General features: G+C 35.5%; 1 protein-coding gene across 1 annotated transcript in view; it reads right to left on the bottom strand.

Annotated features, from left to right (window-relative positions):
• Positions 1 to 5,352: 5,352 nt before the first annotated feature.
• prpf4bb (pre-mRNA processing factor 4Bb) overlaps positions 5,353 to 19,346 on the bottom strand; it is a 31,352-nt gene continuing 17,358 nt past the window's right edge. The window contains exons 6-15 of the mRNA XM_084102671.1: positions 19,074 to 19,284; positions 18,838 to 18,911; positions 18,643 to 18,733; positions 18,391 to 18,538; positions 15,996 to 16,133; positions 8,750 to 8,903; positions 8,540 to 8,654; positions 8,295 to 8,446; positions 6,912 to 6,998; positions 5,353 to 6,771 (exon numbers count right to left, since the gene is read on the bottom strand). Coding sequence (XP_083958797.1) covers positions 6,568 to 6,771; positions 6,912 to 6,998; positions 8,295 to 8,446; positions 8,540 to 8,654; positions 8,750 to 8,903; positions 15,996 to 16,133; positions 18,391 to 18,538; positions 18,643 to 18,733; positions 18,838 to 18,911; positions 19,074 to 19,284 — 1,374 coding nt within the window. The 3' untranslated portion in view covers positions 5,353 to 6,567. The remainder of the gene's footprint in view (positions 6,772 to 6,911; positions 6,999 to 8,294; positions 8,447 to 8,539; positions 8,655 to 8,749; positions 8,904 to 15,995; positions 16,134 to 18,390; positions 18,539 to 18,642; positions 18,734 to 18,837; positions 18,912 to 19,073; positions 19,285 to 19,346) is intronic.

The following is a 19,346-nucleotide window of genomic DNA, read 5'->3' as shown; positions in this document are numbered from 1 at the left end:
AATTCAAATCAATTGTGTACACCTGATGATTGATATATTTGTTCTTTTTTGACACTTTTGACAAGATTTTAAGCACAGTTAGCTAAAGTTGAACTTTCAGGCCACTTTAAAAATGTATTTGAACACGAATGAACATTAACATATCATAAATGTTATTGTTCTTATTAATACTAGTATTATATTTGTTTAGAATTTGTTTAGAGCTCTTTCTTAACATGAAGTGTTTTATGATCACATTCATAAATGGCCATCATTGCGATCACATTAATGTTTATATTGACAGTAAGTACCAGCAGACTTGAGTCAGCATTGCGGCAGGAGAAAGGAAGTCATGAGGAACAGATGCTGTATATTTCATGATTTACTGAGTATCATGGGAGACTGGGCAGTACACTAATGGAAACATAATGATAAAAACACACAAACTGATGTTTAACCTGCCCACTGCAAATAAGAACAGAGCACTGCCAACAACACAGAGGACTAGGTAGAGCCGTTAACCAGAGAAAATTGGAATAATTAAACACTGGAGTAAAGGCAAGACGTTGTTCTCTTGAAGGTGTATGCAGGTTACATCCATTGGCCAGTAGGTGGAAACAAGTGACTGTCTTTATGAGTAAGTCACTGAGTCATTCATTCAACCGGTTTCCATCAAAAACACAGATTGCTTCAGAAACAAAACAAGTGACTACTGTCTTTATGAGTGAGTCCAGATATCATTCATTCATGAAAAGTGTGAGATTTCAGACTCAGCCACTCACTTTGAGTGAGTCATTAAATCATTCAACCAACCAATTCATGGAGAACACTGATTCAATCAAAAATAAATCTCTACTGTTGCTACGAGAAGCACAAATGATAATTCAGCAGTCTCTCGCTTGTGTGATATTGCTTAATTATACAGCTGTCTTTGTCATTTCAGAACCTACATAAATATTATATATATATATATATATATATATATATATATATATATATATATATATATATATTTATATATATATATATATATATATACATACATACATACATACACTCACCTAAAGGATTATTAGGAACACCATACTAATACTGTGTTTGACCCCCTTTCGCCTTCAGAACTGCCTTAATTCTACGTGGCATTGATTCAACAAGGTGCTGAAAGCATTCTTTAGAAATGTTGGCCCATATTGATAGGATAGCATCTTGCAGTTGATGGAGATTTGTGGGATGCACATCCAGGGCACGAAGCTCCCGTTCCACCACATCCCAAAGATGCTCTATTGGGTTGAGGTCTGGTGACTGTGGGGGCCATTTTAGTGCAGTGAACTCATTGTCATGTTCAAGAAACCAATTTGAAATGATTCAAGCTTTGTGACATGGTGCATTATCCTGCTGGAAGTAGCCATTAGAGGATGGGTACATGGTGGTCATAAAGGGATGGACATGGTCAGAAACAATGCTCAGGTAGGCCGTGGCATTTAAACGATGCCCAATTGGCACTAAGGGGCCTAAAGTGTGCCAAGAAAACATCCCCCACACCATTACACCACCACCACCAGCCTTCACAGTGGTAACAAGGCATGATGGATCCATGTTCTCATTCTGTTTACGCCAAATTTTGACTCTACCATCTGAATGTCTCAACAGAAATCGAGACTCATCAGACCAGGCAACATATTTCCAGTCTACAACAATTTTGGTGAGCTCGTGCAAATTGTAGCCTCTTTTTCCTATTTGTAGTGGAGATGAGTGGTACCCGGTAGGGCTGCACGATTATGACAAAAATCATAATTGTCGATTATTCCCTTGAAATTGTAATTGCGATTATTAATTAAGATTATCATAATTTACATTGAATATAGAGAGAGAGAGAGAGAGAGAGAGAGAGAGAGAGAGAGAGAGAGAGAGAGAGAGAGAGAGAGAGAGAGAGAGAGAGACATATATATAATGTATATATAGACATTATTATACATGTTTACTTAAAAATTGTGAACACACACACTGTCCCCCTTTACTTAACATACACATAAATTGTAAGAATATGACTAATAGTAAAGACTACTAATAAATAAACATTAGGCCTATGCTAAAGCTATTAAACAGCAGTCCCAAAATAGCTTTTGTTAATACAATGTTGGTATGAGCCACCACAGTCATTTAAAAATATAAAAAAATAACACAAAGTGAAAATAAAGTGGCATTTTGGGGTTAATATTGAAACGACAGTTACCATGGTGAATAGGCCTACACAATATTAACAAGAACTGTTAATGAAACATGGAAACTGCTCCTGGCGAATAGAATGAAAATCATCCTTGCATGCAAATCCTTCTCAGCTAACACACGACGTACCAGTAACGTGATTTATTGGTATTTTACTTTTATTTCGTGACTTACTAATTTACAACGTAACAACGTTGCATGCTCGTAGTTTCCTTTGCACTTTATACACAGCGCGCGCGCCGCATTTGCACGTGCAGTTGAAGAGTAGTCTATAACGGCTGAAAGGACAGGAACATCCGTTTTTCTGAGGTGAAAGACTTTTTATTTCAACGTACATATACGTCGCTGCCTGGTAGTTCCTATTGTGCCGGGTTTTCTGAAGTAGTTGTGATTCGCCTCATAACATGCTCTAATGCACGCAGAGTGGATTTATTTTTTTTAATTTTTTATTTTTTGTAATCGCGGCTTTGAACGATTACGTAATCGTGGCATCCATAATCGTAATCGCGATTAGAAATTCGATTAATTGTGCAGCCCTAGTACCCGGTGGGGTCTTATGCTGTTGTAGCCCATCCGCCTCAAGGTTGTGCGTGTTGTGGCTTCACAAATGCTTTGCTGCATACCTCGGTTGTAACGAGTGGTTATTTCAGTCAAAGTTGCTCTTCTATCAGCTTGAATCAGTCAGCCCATTCTCCTCTGACCTCTAGCATCAACAAGGCATTTTCGCCCACAGGACTGCCGCATACTGGATGTTTTTCCCTTTTCACACCATTCTTTGTAAACCCTAGAAATGGTTGTGCGTGAAAATCCCAGTAACTGAGCAGATTGTGAAATACTCAGACCGGCCCGTCTGGCACCATCAACCATGCCACGCTCAAAATTGCTTAAATCACCTTTCTTTCCCATTCTGACATTGTTTGGAGTTCAGGAGATTGTCTTGACCAGGACCACACCCCTAAATGCATTGAAGCAACTGCCATGTGATTGGTTGATTAGATAATTGCATTAATGAGAAATTGAACAGGTGTTCCTAATAATCCTTTAGGTGAGTGTATATATATATATATATATATATATATATATATATATATATATATATATATATATATAATAATTATATATAATAATCTATATCACAATGTCAAATATGGAATTTTCTGCGCATTTTCCTTGTTGCTTCTGTAAAATATTTAATGTAAGCTTAAGATTTTTAAATCTATTTTTATGTTAAAACATTTAATCAAGTCAGTACATTTTCAGATTAGTAAAACACAATTTGTCTCCTCTTAGTTTTCTGCTGCTCTTTCACTGAATTCTAACATCATCTCATCCCTGTTGAGTTTATATGTCCAGCTCCTGCTGCAGAGCCAATCGAGGACGCCCCTTAAAAAGGGTAATTTATTAATACTGACAAATCTGCCAGGCAAATGCATAACTTCCCATAAAGCACTTAGATGTCCTTGTCTGGGGTTCCTCTCTGTATTTCTACCATGTTGAACACTCGGTAAGAAGAACGTTTGCTAACAAAGTTACTTAAAGTTAACTTGTAATAAAAAAATACTATACAGTAGTTTGTAATTAACATAAAAGTGATTAAAATGATGGATGCAGGAAAAACGTTTCAAATATGTTATAAAAAAGGACACTTCCAATTTTCTGAGGTCAATTGTTCCCAAATCTTCAGTTATTAAGGCCATAAGTTACAAGGTGGTCACATGTGGTTTGCTAAATGGATGTCTGAAGCTTAACTACAATTATTTAGCCTCCAAACAAAATCATATGCCAGCATATGTGCAGCATTTTTAATAAAAATAGAAATAATTGGAAGAGGAATTAACATTGAAGTGTCTGGTTTAATGGAACAATCCATTGTGCTGTTTGGTTTGTAAATGTCATTGAGCTATAGCTCTGAAGACTGTCTTTCATCCATGAAGTGAACAAATAATGATCAAATGTGGATGTGTGATAATACTTCATGTATCATCAACATGTGTGTGAGGAAAACACATGCCCCACATTATAATGTAACTGATTGTCTAATAAGCTGCTTCAGAATGAACAGAGAGGGATGGGACTTGAAGGTACACCATAGAAGCTCTGCTTAATAAATGTGCAATTTAAACGGGAATATGGTACTATCCTATAATTTCCAGATGTGTTTAAAGATTAATCTCATTTGTTTTATTTTTATAATGACTTAATGCTTATTCATGGTCTATGTAAATGTTAAAGATACCTATAGCAGCTGAATAAAGCTGTAATAATAAATAAAATTAATAATTATAAAATAATGGTGATAGCTTCAATCTTAAAACATCATTCATGTGGAGAAATATTGCATCCTAAAGTCTGTTCTGCTACACAACTAGCTACAAAGAAATGACTTATTAATGGAAGAAATCCAAATATATATTTTTCTTGACTCAATTCCTTTTTAGGAAAGGAATCGAGTCAAGCTGGCATGAAACGAAAATTCAGTATATTTTAAATTAAAGTTACAGATCTTATAATGAACCATTTATCCATGTATAGATTCATTTTCTTTCTTTTTGACCTCGTAATGTTTAATCAAAATTACATAACTCGATCTTCTAGTGAAAACAAACTTCTGATAACGTATACCAGACATCCCCAATCATTTAGTCTACTTAAACAGCATCCCTCCACAAACGACGGCAAGCTCACATTCTTTTTAGAGTGCAACGGCCATACTTTTCAACAATCAATGATAGAACCAAGTGCCCGTTACATTCGGATGTACATCACGATATGAAATTAAATATTTGTTGCTACTTTCATTACATCACTACGTTTGTAATACAGAGTCGTCAGAATAACCACTTGCAGCAACAAACCTACATTACATTATAAATATTATTACAACTTGAAGTAGTTGGCTTCACTACTTCAATCTGTGTTTGTCAGCTAAAGTTTGTGGGCGAGTTGGTAGATCAGGAAGTCTGAGGGTAGGAGGCAGAATTTTTTTGCAGGTTTCCACCTAGAAATCCAAATGACTGCATTAGGGGAGTCAAAAAAGAAAAGGCCTCAGTATGTGTCTGATGCCACAGCACTCTCAAGAAGCCAAAAATGACAAAAGCTGCAGTTGACTAACAGGTTACAAATTAGTTACAACATCTTAATACATCAGAAAATTTAAACCTTTTATTACTAAAATAACACTCAAGGTGTCATTTTCCTTCACAATCCTATATTTCGAGTTTATTATGTCCCCCCCCCAAAAAAGCAATCATTTCCCAAATACAAAAATTGTGAAGTATTTACATTGTGAGGAAAACAACTATCATCGGTTTGTCAGGACCTGTCTGTGAGAGGCTTTCTATTATGGTTCAATTCGGTCACAAAAGGGAGGCACTTCATATCAGATAACCTTTACATTAGGGACTTAGAAAACAAACATTTTAATCTCTAACAGGTGCATAAATACTGGTATGCTGAAGTTGGAAATAAATATTCAAACCCCAGAGATAACTAGTAATAACAGTTTGCTGATGGACACCATTAGAAACGTTTGAACCAAAAAGTAGATCTTTCAAATTAAAATAAGACCTTTGGAGTTTTTGGAAATAGTGAATTGAGGTAAACTGGCCATTTAGCTGACTGTCTAAAAGTGACAACTTATTCACTTACTAAGATTTAATTTGTTTCCTAAAATCAATCTCCCAATAGGACAGGCTTGTAAAGTCAATAAAATGAGACAAGAATAGATCACACTAGAAATTCAGTACCACTTTGAGGTAAATGTACTACACCAAAACTAATATTTTAAACAACTGTACGTGTTAAACTATTGCGTATTGTTTTCAATAGGAAGGAGACTGTGTGAAGTTACTAACCAGCAAAAGTTAAGATCACCTGGTGAATCTGCAGTTAAAGTCAACCATGCACTGATTAGATAAAAGGAATTTAAACTGAAGCCACTGGTTTAATCGGTCAACAAAAGGGGCACATTTGGATTATAATCTGCTAATGTCAAAAACAATTTGGTCTTTGAATACCCCTCTGATGTGCTTGCCTAGCCATTTCTCACATTCAATATCTGAACAACAACTAACCTTTTAAATGCTGCACTCTGCACAGTTCGGTCACTTTTGAAGTTAAATAAGACAAAGTCCGATATCTGCTAAACATGCCTCTCTTTCTCAGTGAATGACAATGTGTGCATATGTACAATAAAAACAAGATCATTCTGAGAGATTTGAATCAAATGACTGGGCAAAAGAAAAATCACTAGAAAAACATGAATAAAAATAGAAAATTGAAAGTCTTGTGATGGTTCTGAACATTCTGAGTTGGAGTCTGTTGGCTCAGTCCTGGAACAAAGGATGGTGAAAGGTGAAAGTGTCATATCTTCTCCTGAATGAAAGGGTGCTGCAGGGCCTGGTTGATGCTGATGCGTTTAGCAGGGTCCAGCATCAGAGTCCCATCCAACAGATCCTTCAGCTGCATGACCTTCTTCCTTTGATCCTCAGGTAACCTCTGACCTCCAATCATGTCCGCAAGTAGGTCTTTAGTGGGGTTAATAGTGCTCATCACAGTTACCTTCTCCTGAAAGATTAAAAGAAAGTGCAAGAGAAAGAGAAGGGTAAGAAATAGGAAGCAGATGTGTGCGGTGATAAGAGTTTATCAAAAGTAAATTAAATTAGAGTAAATTAGAAAATCAATACATGTGAGATCTGAGAACATACCCTTTCAGTCACTTTGTCAACCTCGATGTACAGGAAGTTCAAGTTCTGGTCAAAATGTTGGTCTTTAAACAGGCCTTTCCGGATCATCTACAGACAAATGAAAAATAAAACACCATGTAGGAGACTTAAATACAATAATAAAGTGAGTAAAAGTAAAAAGGTATAATATGGAGCTTTTTTGTTCAAAATTAAAATATTGAAACCTGTTATAATTGTTTATATTTTAGACCTGTCGTGATGGTTTTCATTGGAAACTGTGTACATTTATCACTCGCCCGTGCAAGTCTCATATCCGTAAATAGAAAAAAGTTGCTCTGGCTATTTTGATGCATTTATGGTGTGGCAGTGGCATAGGTTAGTTGTCACAACGAGCGAGAAAGGATGACATGGAGCAGCTAAATCTCGAACCTCCAGGGAATCACTCGTAAAAAGAACAGAGAACGTGACAAAGCTCGTAATAAAACGAGAATCAAGATTGGCTTTGCTTTTCAGAGATGGCGAGAATTGAGGGATTTGAAATGATGTAAAAGCATTTTTGAGATGCCGTTTTCATTACTCAACAGGCGAATAAGGTATTTTATTGAACAGATAAACTGCCATTTGTATCTCATTGTAAAACATTATCTATTTTGAAGGGTCATTTTCATTATGGTTGTAGCGCTTTGCTGGAATTTATTTTCAAGGAAGTACCGCATATTAATTCTTTCCCCGACAGTGTTTTTTTTTTTTTTTTTTTTTAAATGTTGCTAACCAGAACTAACAGAGCCTCTGCTTTTAAACAAACAAAAATCTAGCTTTATGCATTGTTTTTGTTATTAACACTTGAATGTGGGCAAGTTTATTTAAAAAGAAAAAAGCAGCAACATTTTGAACAAAAAGCCGAAGACTACGTTTGGATTGGATTCTGAACAATGATCAAAACATATAATGGAGTAAATCGCCTCCATCAACACCCCAAAAGCTTGCAGTCATATACTCCTTCCTGGGTAGACATTTCATTCGGTAACATTAGGAGGTTTCGATTTATATGCGGTTTAATGTTTGATCGTGTTATTTTATGTGCTTCTATCGCTAGTTTCTGCTTCCCATGTGTTTTGATCCGTCCTAGATTCTGTACTCTTTCAGGAGATGAGTAATAGTGCCTCCTAACGTATAACAGTGACAACATGGATTGCCGGAAAATTCCGTCAATAGAGGGAAAAGAGTTAATGGGTATAGCTACAGTAATGTCTTCAGCTTCTCAGTTTGAGATGCTTTCCATCTAAAGTAGTTATATCTAGTAGTTAAGGCTAGTATTGAATGTCCGAGCAGTAGGATAATATCCCTATTTTTTATAGTTATGAAAAAGAACCCATGTGGATTCTCAGTGTAAATTTCCAGTACCTTGTTTGGCATCTTGCCCTTCACATCCATGGCCAGTTTCAGCATGTGGTTGTTGGATCCACCAGGGAACAGGATCTTCCCTGCGTACAGCTCATACAGGGTACAGCCGACTGACCACATATCAATGCCATAATCATATGGTTTACCAATGACTAGGGAGGAAGAGAGATTAGATCCAATTACTAGGCCAAAATAGAAATGGTTCACATGTTCTGCTGTTATCACACAATTACAGTGCAACTTACCGATTTCAGGTGCCCTATAGAATCTGCTGACTAGGTAGGGAGTGATTTCATTGTCGGCAACATGGGATGCAGAGCCGAAATCACAGAGTTTAAGAATTGTCTTTGACTCGTTCACCTGCAGACAGAGAGTTGAGTGAGTGAGTGAGTGAATGAATGAATGAATGAATGAATGAGGTCTTTGGAGTCAGGGGCCATATAAATGATGCTAACCAGTATGTTGTCTGGTTTGATGTCAGCATGGAGGATGTTGCAGCGTTTCAGTAGTTTGAGGGCCAGAAAGAGCTGCTGACTGTAGGAACGTACTGCCTTGATGTGTAGCCCCACGTCTTTACCATACTTTTTCAGCACTTCCCGCAGATTCATACTGCGAGACACAAATATGGCAAAAAAACAGCTGAGAATAACTTTTGCATTATCTTTGAGATTATTAGTTATGCATTACATGTTAGTGACCTTATCAACATTAATATTTATTAGGGATGTGCACAAGTACTCGGACGTGGCAGCAATGATCGATCATGAAAATGATGATTGTTATTTTTTACCAGTGGTGGAAAGAGTACTAAATAATTGTACTTAAGTAAAAGTATTGCTACTTAAGTAATAATTTACTTGAGTACAAGTAGAAGTACTGAAAAATAATATGACTCAAGTAAGAGTAAATAAGTAGTTTGCTTAAAAACTACTCAAGTAACTACGTTACAAAGTACTTTAGTATTATTTTTCTATTTTTACCCAAAATGGGGAGATGATAGCGATATGGAGCGCTAAACACTCTCATGTCAATTCTGTTTCATTCATACTGGAAGCCCAGTACACACTGATTCATACCTCGCACAGAAAGTCCACAAGTGAAATTCATAGATTCACTTATGACGTTTCAGGAAATGCCAATATGGATATAATAACATGCAAATAGAGACATTTGACTGAAGAAACATGAAGACAAACACATGATAGCAATATCTTAGGTATTTTCATAAGAATGATGTACGTCTTTAAAGGGATAGTTCACCAAAAAAGGAAAATTAGCCCCTGATTTATTCACCCTCAAGCCATCCTAGGTATATATGACATTCTTCTTTCAGATGAATACAATCAGAGTTATATTAAAAAATGTCCTTGCTCTTCCAAGCTTTATAATGGCAGTGAATGGCTAGAGAAAATTTGAAGCCCAAAAAAGTGCACCCATCCATGATAAAAGTGCTCCACTTTTACTCCAGGGGGTTAATAAAGGCCTTCTGAAGTGAAGCCATGTGTTTGTGTAAGGAAAATACCCATATTTATAACTTTATAATCTAAAATAACTAGCTTCAGCCAGACGACCGACCATACACATCGATTTACGGTGGAAGACTAAACCCTGACTCGACGCACAACGTATATATATTATAGAAGAGGAGCTTCAGTTTGTTGCACAGCCCTATTTGTTTAAACCACGAGAGGCGTCTAAGCTTACGATACTCCTACATTCTACATCATACATGTGTCACAGGTTACTCTTGTGGCGCAAGTCAATTTGCTTAGTATGTGTACAATCATCTAGCGGAAGCTAGTTATTTTAGATTATAAAGTTATAAATATGGGTATTTTTTAAAAACCCATGGCTTCGCTTCCGAAGGCCTTTATTAACCCACCGGAGCAATGTGGAGTATTTTTTTTTTTTATCATGAATGGATGCACTTTTTGGGGTTTAAATTTTTTTCAGCCATTCAACTTGGAGGAGCCAGGACATTTAATTATGTGTGAGTAAATCATGGACTAATTTTCATTTTTGGGTGAACTAACCCATTAATGCAATGCTAATCAACATAGCCTGTATTATAGAATTTAATAAAATAATATATTCTCACACATGAAACCACAGAAGTAATTTCAAGTAATTTGATATTAAATATTAAAACATGATATTAAACTAATAAATTGTAGTTTTTGACGGTACGCTAAGCAAACATACTAGCTTTCCCTGTTGTCAAGAGAAAATGTTTTATTACTAATCTTTAAAAGTAAGTCCAGAGGGTTGTTCCATAAAAGACGCTTAGAAAAGCGGGGATTAAACTCCAAAACCGGACTTGAATGAGCCTAACAAATAAGTTGGGGCTAAAGTAGTCCCACAAAAGGTAATTGAAGTTCACGCAATCTCACTAATTTGAGCCAGGTTTATCTAGTCTAGATAATTGCGTGCACGCGTTTCTGAAGCAGCCCTAGAGGTCGATCATGGATCAAATCGATCCACCATCAAACAGCGTATATTTTGTGCTGTTTTATGCGTTTGTGACATTTTTTTTTTTCCTCAGTGCAAAACTTACATTTTACAGTTATATTCTCCATCTGTAAATGTTAGAAAGTCGTGAAAAATGTATCCATTTTACTGCTAATCTTCATATTGAATGAGCGCTGCTGCGCGCCAAATAGGAGCGCAATAATTCTGACTAAAATATACATTTTGCTTGGCAAATTAATATGCGATATTTTATAACACCAGAAATATCTTCTAATTATAATAATTTATCTTTAGGATGTTGGATAAGTTGCAGTGAACTTCTAGCTCATTACACTTATATATTTTATACTTCTAATAAAAAAAAAAAGAAAAGATGAACAGAAGTAGCCTAATTCAGGGAAGATTTTTTTTTAAGAAACTAAGTATATAAAGATACAAAATATAGTTTTGGGTATAGGACCTATGCTACTTAATAAAGATGATGTATACTTATTTAGAATGCTGAGAATTACAGCTTTTAATGCAATAATGTTTTGGAGAAAGCAAGAATCCCCAGTTTTAAATGAGTGGTTAGATTTAGTTTCTAAAGTACATTATGGAGAGGATAACATGAAATTAAGAGCAAATGTATACATTTTGAAAAGATATGTGCAACTCTTATATTCCATAAAATAAAGGAATATATATTAGCCTACATTAACTACATTTTTATATAACCCTCCCTTTTATTTCTAGTTATTTGTTATTTTATTTACTGACTTATTTAATATTGAATATTTGATATTTAAATAATATTACTTGAATAACTATTAGGAATTATGTGTCATTATAAGAGTTTGATATAAATATGTGAATGTTACATTTTTATTAATATTTATTTATTGTTTTTTGTCTTTTCCCCCTTAAATAATATGTATGTGTTGGTGGGTATTATCACAAAAGAAAAAAAGTAGAAGGAAAAATAAGGAATATTTATTGAGGGAAAATATGATGTCTTTAAAGGAACTGTCCATTTGTATAATTGCGTTAAATGTGTTTGAATTGAAAGACATAATAAAGTGCATTATATTATATTATATTATATTATATTATATTATATTATATATATATATATATATATGCTACAATATTTGTTTAGTTGGACATTAGATGTCCCTTATTTAGAATTTTAAACCTACAAGTGTATTTTTATGATAGCAATAACTGTAAAGGGACTATTGTAATGGGGTAAATGTAGGTTAATATACTGTCAATTACTAAGCTCAGATTCATCTTACCAGTTAAAATTTATACTGTGCTTTTGTAATTATTTATTTTTAATTTTGTGATTTTAACTTCTGCTTTAAAAAGCTTTTTTTTAGATTGTGTTCTAATGTTCTTCTAATAACCAACATACTACAGCTGCCAAACAAAACCAGAGAGAAATGTATTCATAAATCTTTAAAACAATTATTTATCTATCTATATATCTATATCTATAAATACAGTACACACACACACACACATATATATATATATATATATATATATATATATATATATATATATATATATATATATATATATATATATATATATATATATATATATATATAAATAAAATAAATAATGTCTATAATGTCTATATTGTCTAATTTATCATTGTAGCCTTAAAGTTGATTTTCTGTATATTCAATTTTGGACTAATAGTGGTTAATAAAGTCCAATAATGGTATGAGAGAGTGTCAGTGGTAATATCATTGTGTTCTTGTCGGTCAGTGTTAGAGGATCTGTGTAACAGCTGAGGCTTAGCCTGACAGTTAGCCTGCCCTGGACCAGGCTAGTTTCCCAGCATAAGTTGCCAGGGTAACTGAGTTTGAACTATTTTAAGTTTGCTTTATGAAACAGAATCCACCGACAATAAGTCTGACTAACCAAAATAAGCCTGGCTTGTATTCTAATCTTGTTTTATGGAACAACCCTCAGGTAAGATCATTTGAATGTTTTTATTTTAATAATTTCATTTGAAAGCAAAGAAGGTTAAGTAAAAGGTCCGATAAAAAAGAGAGATGTAGTATGAATAAAAAAGTGCCAGTAAAAAAAAAAATAAAAATAAGTGAGGTATGGTTAACGTTAAATTAAATGCTCTTTTTTTTTCGTTCTACCGAAAATGTGCTGGGAGCCTACTATTGCTTTTACATGCATCTGATTGACAGACAAATCATGCAATCTTATTTCACTGTTGTTGAGGGTTTTTCAGCTTTGTGCAAAGTTTGCTTCGTACATTTAGTTTAACTGTATTGTTAAAGAGGGCGAGCTTTACCTTTCAGTTGAACTGTGTTAATGTTTTCAAGACACTTACATTGTTCTTGCTCCGTCCAAGCAATAACGGTGTCCATGTTATGAGCCGAGTTTTTTTATTTACTTCAACTGCTCAATGCTCTGGTAATATCAATGGGATGACCCATTTCAGGAGTTGCCACAATTACATTTTAAAATCAGAATATGAGCATAGCTCACTTATATTCAATAAAATATTGAAACGTTAGCAATACGGATTTTAAACACGAGCGCCAGTGATTGAATGTCAAAGCGCGGTTTGAACGCCCCGCCCCCCAGCTGAACTGGAAGTTTTGATTGGTTTTGCACCCGAGTCAGACCTGTCTGTTATTGGCTGAAACGCTTCAGAACTGTCTGTTACTGGCTGAAGCGCAGGGCTGAGGGCTCAGCCTCCACAGTCGTTTGAAAAGTGTTTGTGAAATGTAAGCTCGTTCTGTTGCTCCGTCGGCACCATAGACTGTAAAAAAATAGGTCGGCACCTTTGTCAAAGTACTCTTTTGGTGAAAAATAAATGTAGCGAAGTTGAATACTTTATTTTAATTCTACTCAAGTAAAAGTAAAAGTACCACAATTTAATTATACTCAAGAAAGTAGAAAAAATCTAAAAATCTACTCAAGTACTGTAACGAAAGTATTTGTAATTAGTTACTTTCCACCACTGTTTTTTACTGATTGGCTACTGCAGCACTTTGGGCGGTTCCTGATGTCTGATTGGTTAGCGTTAGGACAGCATGCAGTTCAGACCGGCAAAAAAGTGACACTATAGATTTGAAAGCGCACACAGTAATGCCTTGGAATTACTTTGATAACGAAAATACAGTTAAGTGCAAGATGTGCAGCACCACCAATATATCATATGCATAACATTACTTACAACATAACTTTGTTCTTTAGGTGCCTGTGTTTAGTGTTGTTGTTACGGGAAGAGCACATTCACAATGGAGGTACACATTCAGACATGCACGGTCAAGTTCACGTGAGCATTCACATCCTTTAGTGCAAATGCAAGTCATAATATTATGTTGTATATATCAGATTAATCTCATATAGGATGCATTTAGTTTATTAACCCGCTAGCAAAACACTTCAGATTACGCTGTTCATTCACTCTTCAGCATCAGCTCAAATGGCAATGCCCGACATGGTCTCAAATAACCAAATCATAGTCAGACATATTCCTTTTAGAGGTTTTTTTTTTCAAAAAAAAAAAAGATTTTTACATCAAAAATAGTCAAAATATAGAAATAAAAGACATTTTTCCCTACCCTGATTTTAGCCATTTGATTTGAACGCTCTGTTTGAAGGGGCATGTCTGCTGTGAGACTTCAGTGTAAACGCCCACTGCTGTGATTGGCCAACATTTTTGCATATTTTGCAATAGCTAGAATTACATGAGAACTCTTGAAAGCACGTTTTTACTAGTACAGCTCTCAAGGTTAACTAATTGTTAAATTGTGTAATTGTATAGCAATATATTTAGATTTTTGGCATTATATTTAGATCATGGCATGAAAGGTTGCAGTCATGAGCATTGTAGCTGATCACCGACATATTGAGCGCATGAATGCAGTGATCTCGTCATTGTAACTTGACTTCTGCACACTAACGAATGGTTTCACCATAACTAACAGTGAAAATGTAAATAAGAGATTTGTTGATTCTAACGGGAGTTTTGGCAAGAGTCCAGAACTCAGTCACTGATAAACTTGCGCTGTTTGATTGACAGCTCCAGCAGAGCAGTTTGATCAATTTTATATAATTTAAGCACAGTTTAAATAATAGATTATTTTCATCCTACTAAGAGAAAGTCACTAGGTTGATTACTGGTGTAGAGTTTACTCTTCAGCTTCACCTCATGAAGCTGCTAATACTTTTAATAATTTGTAATTTTTAATAATTTAAGATAATTTGATAATCTAGCAGTCTTATTTTCATATTTTGATAGACATATCTGCATGTCATATTTCTATTTGTCAACATTAATTTTTGCACCAGTGTTTTAAATAAAATATTGTCATTATCGCCATGACAGACACACCCCGCCCCCACACAATTTTTATCAGAATCTTTTAGAACTATTAGGCTGATAAAGAAAAAAAGATAATATCAAGGCTGATTTTCACCCCAATTCAAATACTCTTTTTTTAGCATAATTTCTTGTTCCATTTCAAGGTTTAAAAGTACCAAACATTAATTTTTATTCATTTATAAAATGGTTTGATTCCTTATGTCACATTAAGAATGTACAATTTTAGATGCATTTATGAATTTACACAACCTTTCAAAAGTTTGGGGTCAGTAAGATCAAATGTTTATGAAAGTCTCTTGTGCTCACCAAGGCTACATTTATTTGATTAAATAAATAAATAAAATAGTTATTTTAAATAGTAATATTTCACATTTTTACTGTTTTTAATAGTTTAATACATTTTAAAATGTAATTTATTCCTGTAAAGCCAAAGCAGCCATTACTCCAGTCTTCAGTGTCACATGACATTTCAGAAATAATTTTAATATGGTGATATGGTGACTCAAGAAACTTTTTTATTATTAAATGGTGAAAATTGTTCTGCTTAATATTTCTGTGGAAACCGGTATTTATTTATTTATTTATTTATTTATTTTTTCAGAATTCGTTGATGAATAGAAAGTTCAAATTTAAAATACAAATCAATTAATATACTGCATCCTTACCAATTTTCTAATGTGATGTATTGAGGAGGCTCACACAGATATTTGTCAATTTCCACAACACTCTCTCTCACACACACACACACACACACACACACACACACACACACACACACACACACACACACACACACACACACACACACACACACACACACACACACACACACACACACACACACACACACACACACACACACACACACACACACAATGAAGTACCTGAGAGGTTCAAACACCAAACAGAGATGCTGTTTGTGGTAAAAGTGTCTGAAGAGACGCAAACAATGAAATTTATCGTCAGGATCTGCATCATTCAGCTTCTTCAGAAACTCAAGTTCCTTCAGTCCCGTCTTCTGCCTGCAATCAGACAACAAATGAAACTATTGAATACAAACTGTTTTCTGAGCCAGGACTACACTGACTGAACTAAACAAAAAAGTACATAAACACATTTAGGTTAAAATGAAAGCTTTTAAGTGATTTTTTTTAAATGAAAGCTTTTATAATACATCATTTAATTAATTGGATTAAAAAATTGTGATTAAATTGCAAATTAAACATACATTTTGGCTGAGAAACTCCCCCCAAAATATTATTTGAAGTCATTGTGTTGGATGAGAAAAGCATCCAATAGACATTACAAAAAGTAGCTTTAGAAAGAAATATTTTGATTCAACATTTTATTACACAAACTTTGGCTACAATGTGGCCATAACATTTTATTTTTAATTCAGAAGCTGCATCTGAAGTGACATTTAGGTATATTTACATAGACTGTTTAATGCAGCTCAGGGGTGGCATGAATGTGAATAAAAAAATGAAATGATACTAGTGCTGGGCGGTATGACCAAATTTTATTTTGGTAAAATATTTTACTGTCATGAGTGAATAATGTAGAGAAATTCCACACTAGGATTAATACAGGTTTGCAAAGCCCCACAAAATGATGCTGTTTACGCTTAGGCGCTTTAGGAACGGCAGAAATAGCAGTTTCTCCGGTAACGGCTGTTCACAAAGCAGCGCAACGCTCATAAACGCTGCTTTATCAAAAGATAGATGAATTAAATGAAAATAACATCGAAACTTTTCTAAATACAGTCGATTCCATTCAAAGATGCATTCATATAAAAACACCCGTGCTGCGTTTTGACATTGAAACTTGCAGTGCTCATGTTTATTCAACTATGTCAAAATCTTGTGGAAAATATATTTGTGGCGGGCAGTGTTGATATTGTGAACCAATGTATGGGAAACACTGTAATATAATTTGAGAGCTATCAATTATAGTTTAACCTATCCATCTTCACAGTCACGCTTGCCCTCACCACAGTCTCACCAAATGTTGTTTAAGCAACATACACCAATATATTAGCCTGGGTGCCAGCCCGAACCCCGCCCACAACATTTTTTGGTCGGGAAGTTCGGTCTGGACTCAATCCGTTGAGGAGTAATTATGCTCGGCTCCCAGAAGGCCGAGCCAATCAAATTGCCGGCAGGGCGGGCTTTAATCGATGATGGACAGATGAGCAACGGTAACGTAATCATCCACGTCATCAAAGAGCGCTTGGGTTGAATTCGTTTACAACAAAGATGCATAGACAGTAAAAGAAAAGATGACTGCCTCTGGAGAATTTAGATTTCACACTTATAAATAAGTCAGATAGAATAAATGCATATTTGGGGTGCTGTCCGAGGAGAGGGCGGGCTCGGTATTCGGCCCGAACCCAAACTACTCCCCCCGTATTCCAGGCTGTGGAAGAATAAGCTGAGAGTGATTGGGGGGGGGGATGCTGAAAACTGTCAAGGAATGTTAGGTGAGTTGACAGAGAGAATAAATATATGCTGATAAGGTAGGCATGGTAATCGTTTGATGACAAGTTGATTGGATTGATTATTTGAACGTGCTTCTCCCGAACTTTGTTTACGAAACATCATGTGTAGATTCCGCCATCGCCAATTCCGCCATCGTTGATTCCGCCAATCAACTTTTCGTCATCCGTCATCAAACGATTACCATGCCTGTTATAGAAGATATCGACAGCGCATTAATTTTAAAAGAGGGACAGAGAACCGCGATCAAGGCATTTGTCGATCGGAAACATGAATGAAAAACATACGTCACTTACTCTGTTGCTCTGATTGGTTGTAGGTCTATCCAATTGAGTGCAGAGGCATTTTCTTTCCTGGTTCGGTTGAAACACGCCCCATAATCACAGCTCAATGGAGCAGTATCAGACTCACATTCTGACTAGAATCTGAGTATGACGACGTCAGGCTACCAATATATATTAAAAATTCAACAGCACTCTAGCCCTTGTGGTTTTGCTAAACTATATAGACATATTATAAATATAATAAAATAAATGTAAATAAATATATTTTTTGCCCTCATATCTTGAATTTTAGTGGGGGGTTTTTATGCATTCTAATAGATTTCATCATGCAGTCAGTCATTGCCCTGCATCATGTTTGTAACTAAACTGGATGCAATGGATCGGGGCGGGGCTGGCTGAGGGGGTCAAAATTGACGTGTTAAATCGACAGCCCTAGTTAAAATATAAAAGAACACAAAAGCAAAGTCATAGAGATGGTCATTGTTTAGTAGGATACTTACATGAGCTCATTGTTTCGGATGATCTTGACTGCCACCTCCTGGCCAGCCCGGGCAGTGTCTCTAGCTCTGACCACATTACTGAACACACCCTGTCCAGTGTACCCATACACTTCATAACGCTTCTCCAGTATTTCACCAATGTTCACACCTTAAAAGAGTTGTTTTTAATGATTCATTCTTGCATTTAAAATATATTTTCTTTGGAAAAGAAGCAAAGCTTTAAATGGATTTAAAGACTTAAATAAGGCTTACGGTAGTATCCTTCTGCATCAGTCCAGTTGTCCCTGAGGTTGGGGTTCTCCTTAAAGTCTTTTCCAATGCCTGCAGCCCTGAGTCTGGCACTCTGTAGATGGGAGAGAGACAGAAGTTAGATCTCTCAAAGTAACCAACTGGTAACTGGTAAAGTACTGGTAATCTAATGCCGGCAGAAAAATCAAACAAGTTTACGTCAAAATCTGCAGCAAACATGTCATCTGACTCAGTGAACATGTCAGGTGCCGAGGGCTTCTTTGGGTTGGCTCCTGCATAAAATACAATAAATAGTTAGTCATGCATTAGCTTATAGATTGTGTCATTATGAGAAAGACCTAGATTAAAAATTGTCCCTACAATCTGAAACATTTCCTGAAAACTGTTCAAGCAAGAACCCTGCTAATGTGCCAACTTCAGCCAGAGTACACCACCTTCTTTCTCCTGAGCGATGAGGTTGTGCTTGGCCTTGATGCTGGCCTCAAAAGTGTTAACATTCTCCCGCTCATATTCCTTCACGTCGGCCGCTACCCGTTCCAGGATGTCATCAGGGGAGGGTGAACGGCTGCGGGTGCTACTCTGAGGACTGCTGGGTTCTGACGCCATGGAGCCCATATTGCTGTCCTCATTTACCATTTTATATTTCTATATCAAAACAGAACAGTTTTATAATACAAAATTATATCTCTCAATAGAAGGAAGTTACT

Source organism: Abramis brama (assembly GCF_963993115.1).
Source record: "Abramis brama genome assembly, chromosome: 24".
NCBI lineage: Eukaryota > Metazoa > Chordata > Actinopteri > Cypriniformes > Leuciscidae > Abramis > Abramis brama.
Note: the sequence above shows the minus strand (reverse complement) of the source record. Positions and strands in the feature narration are given on the sequence as shown.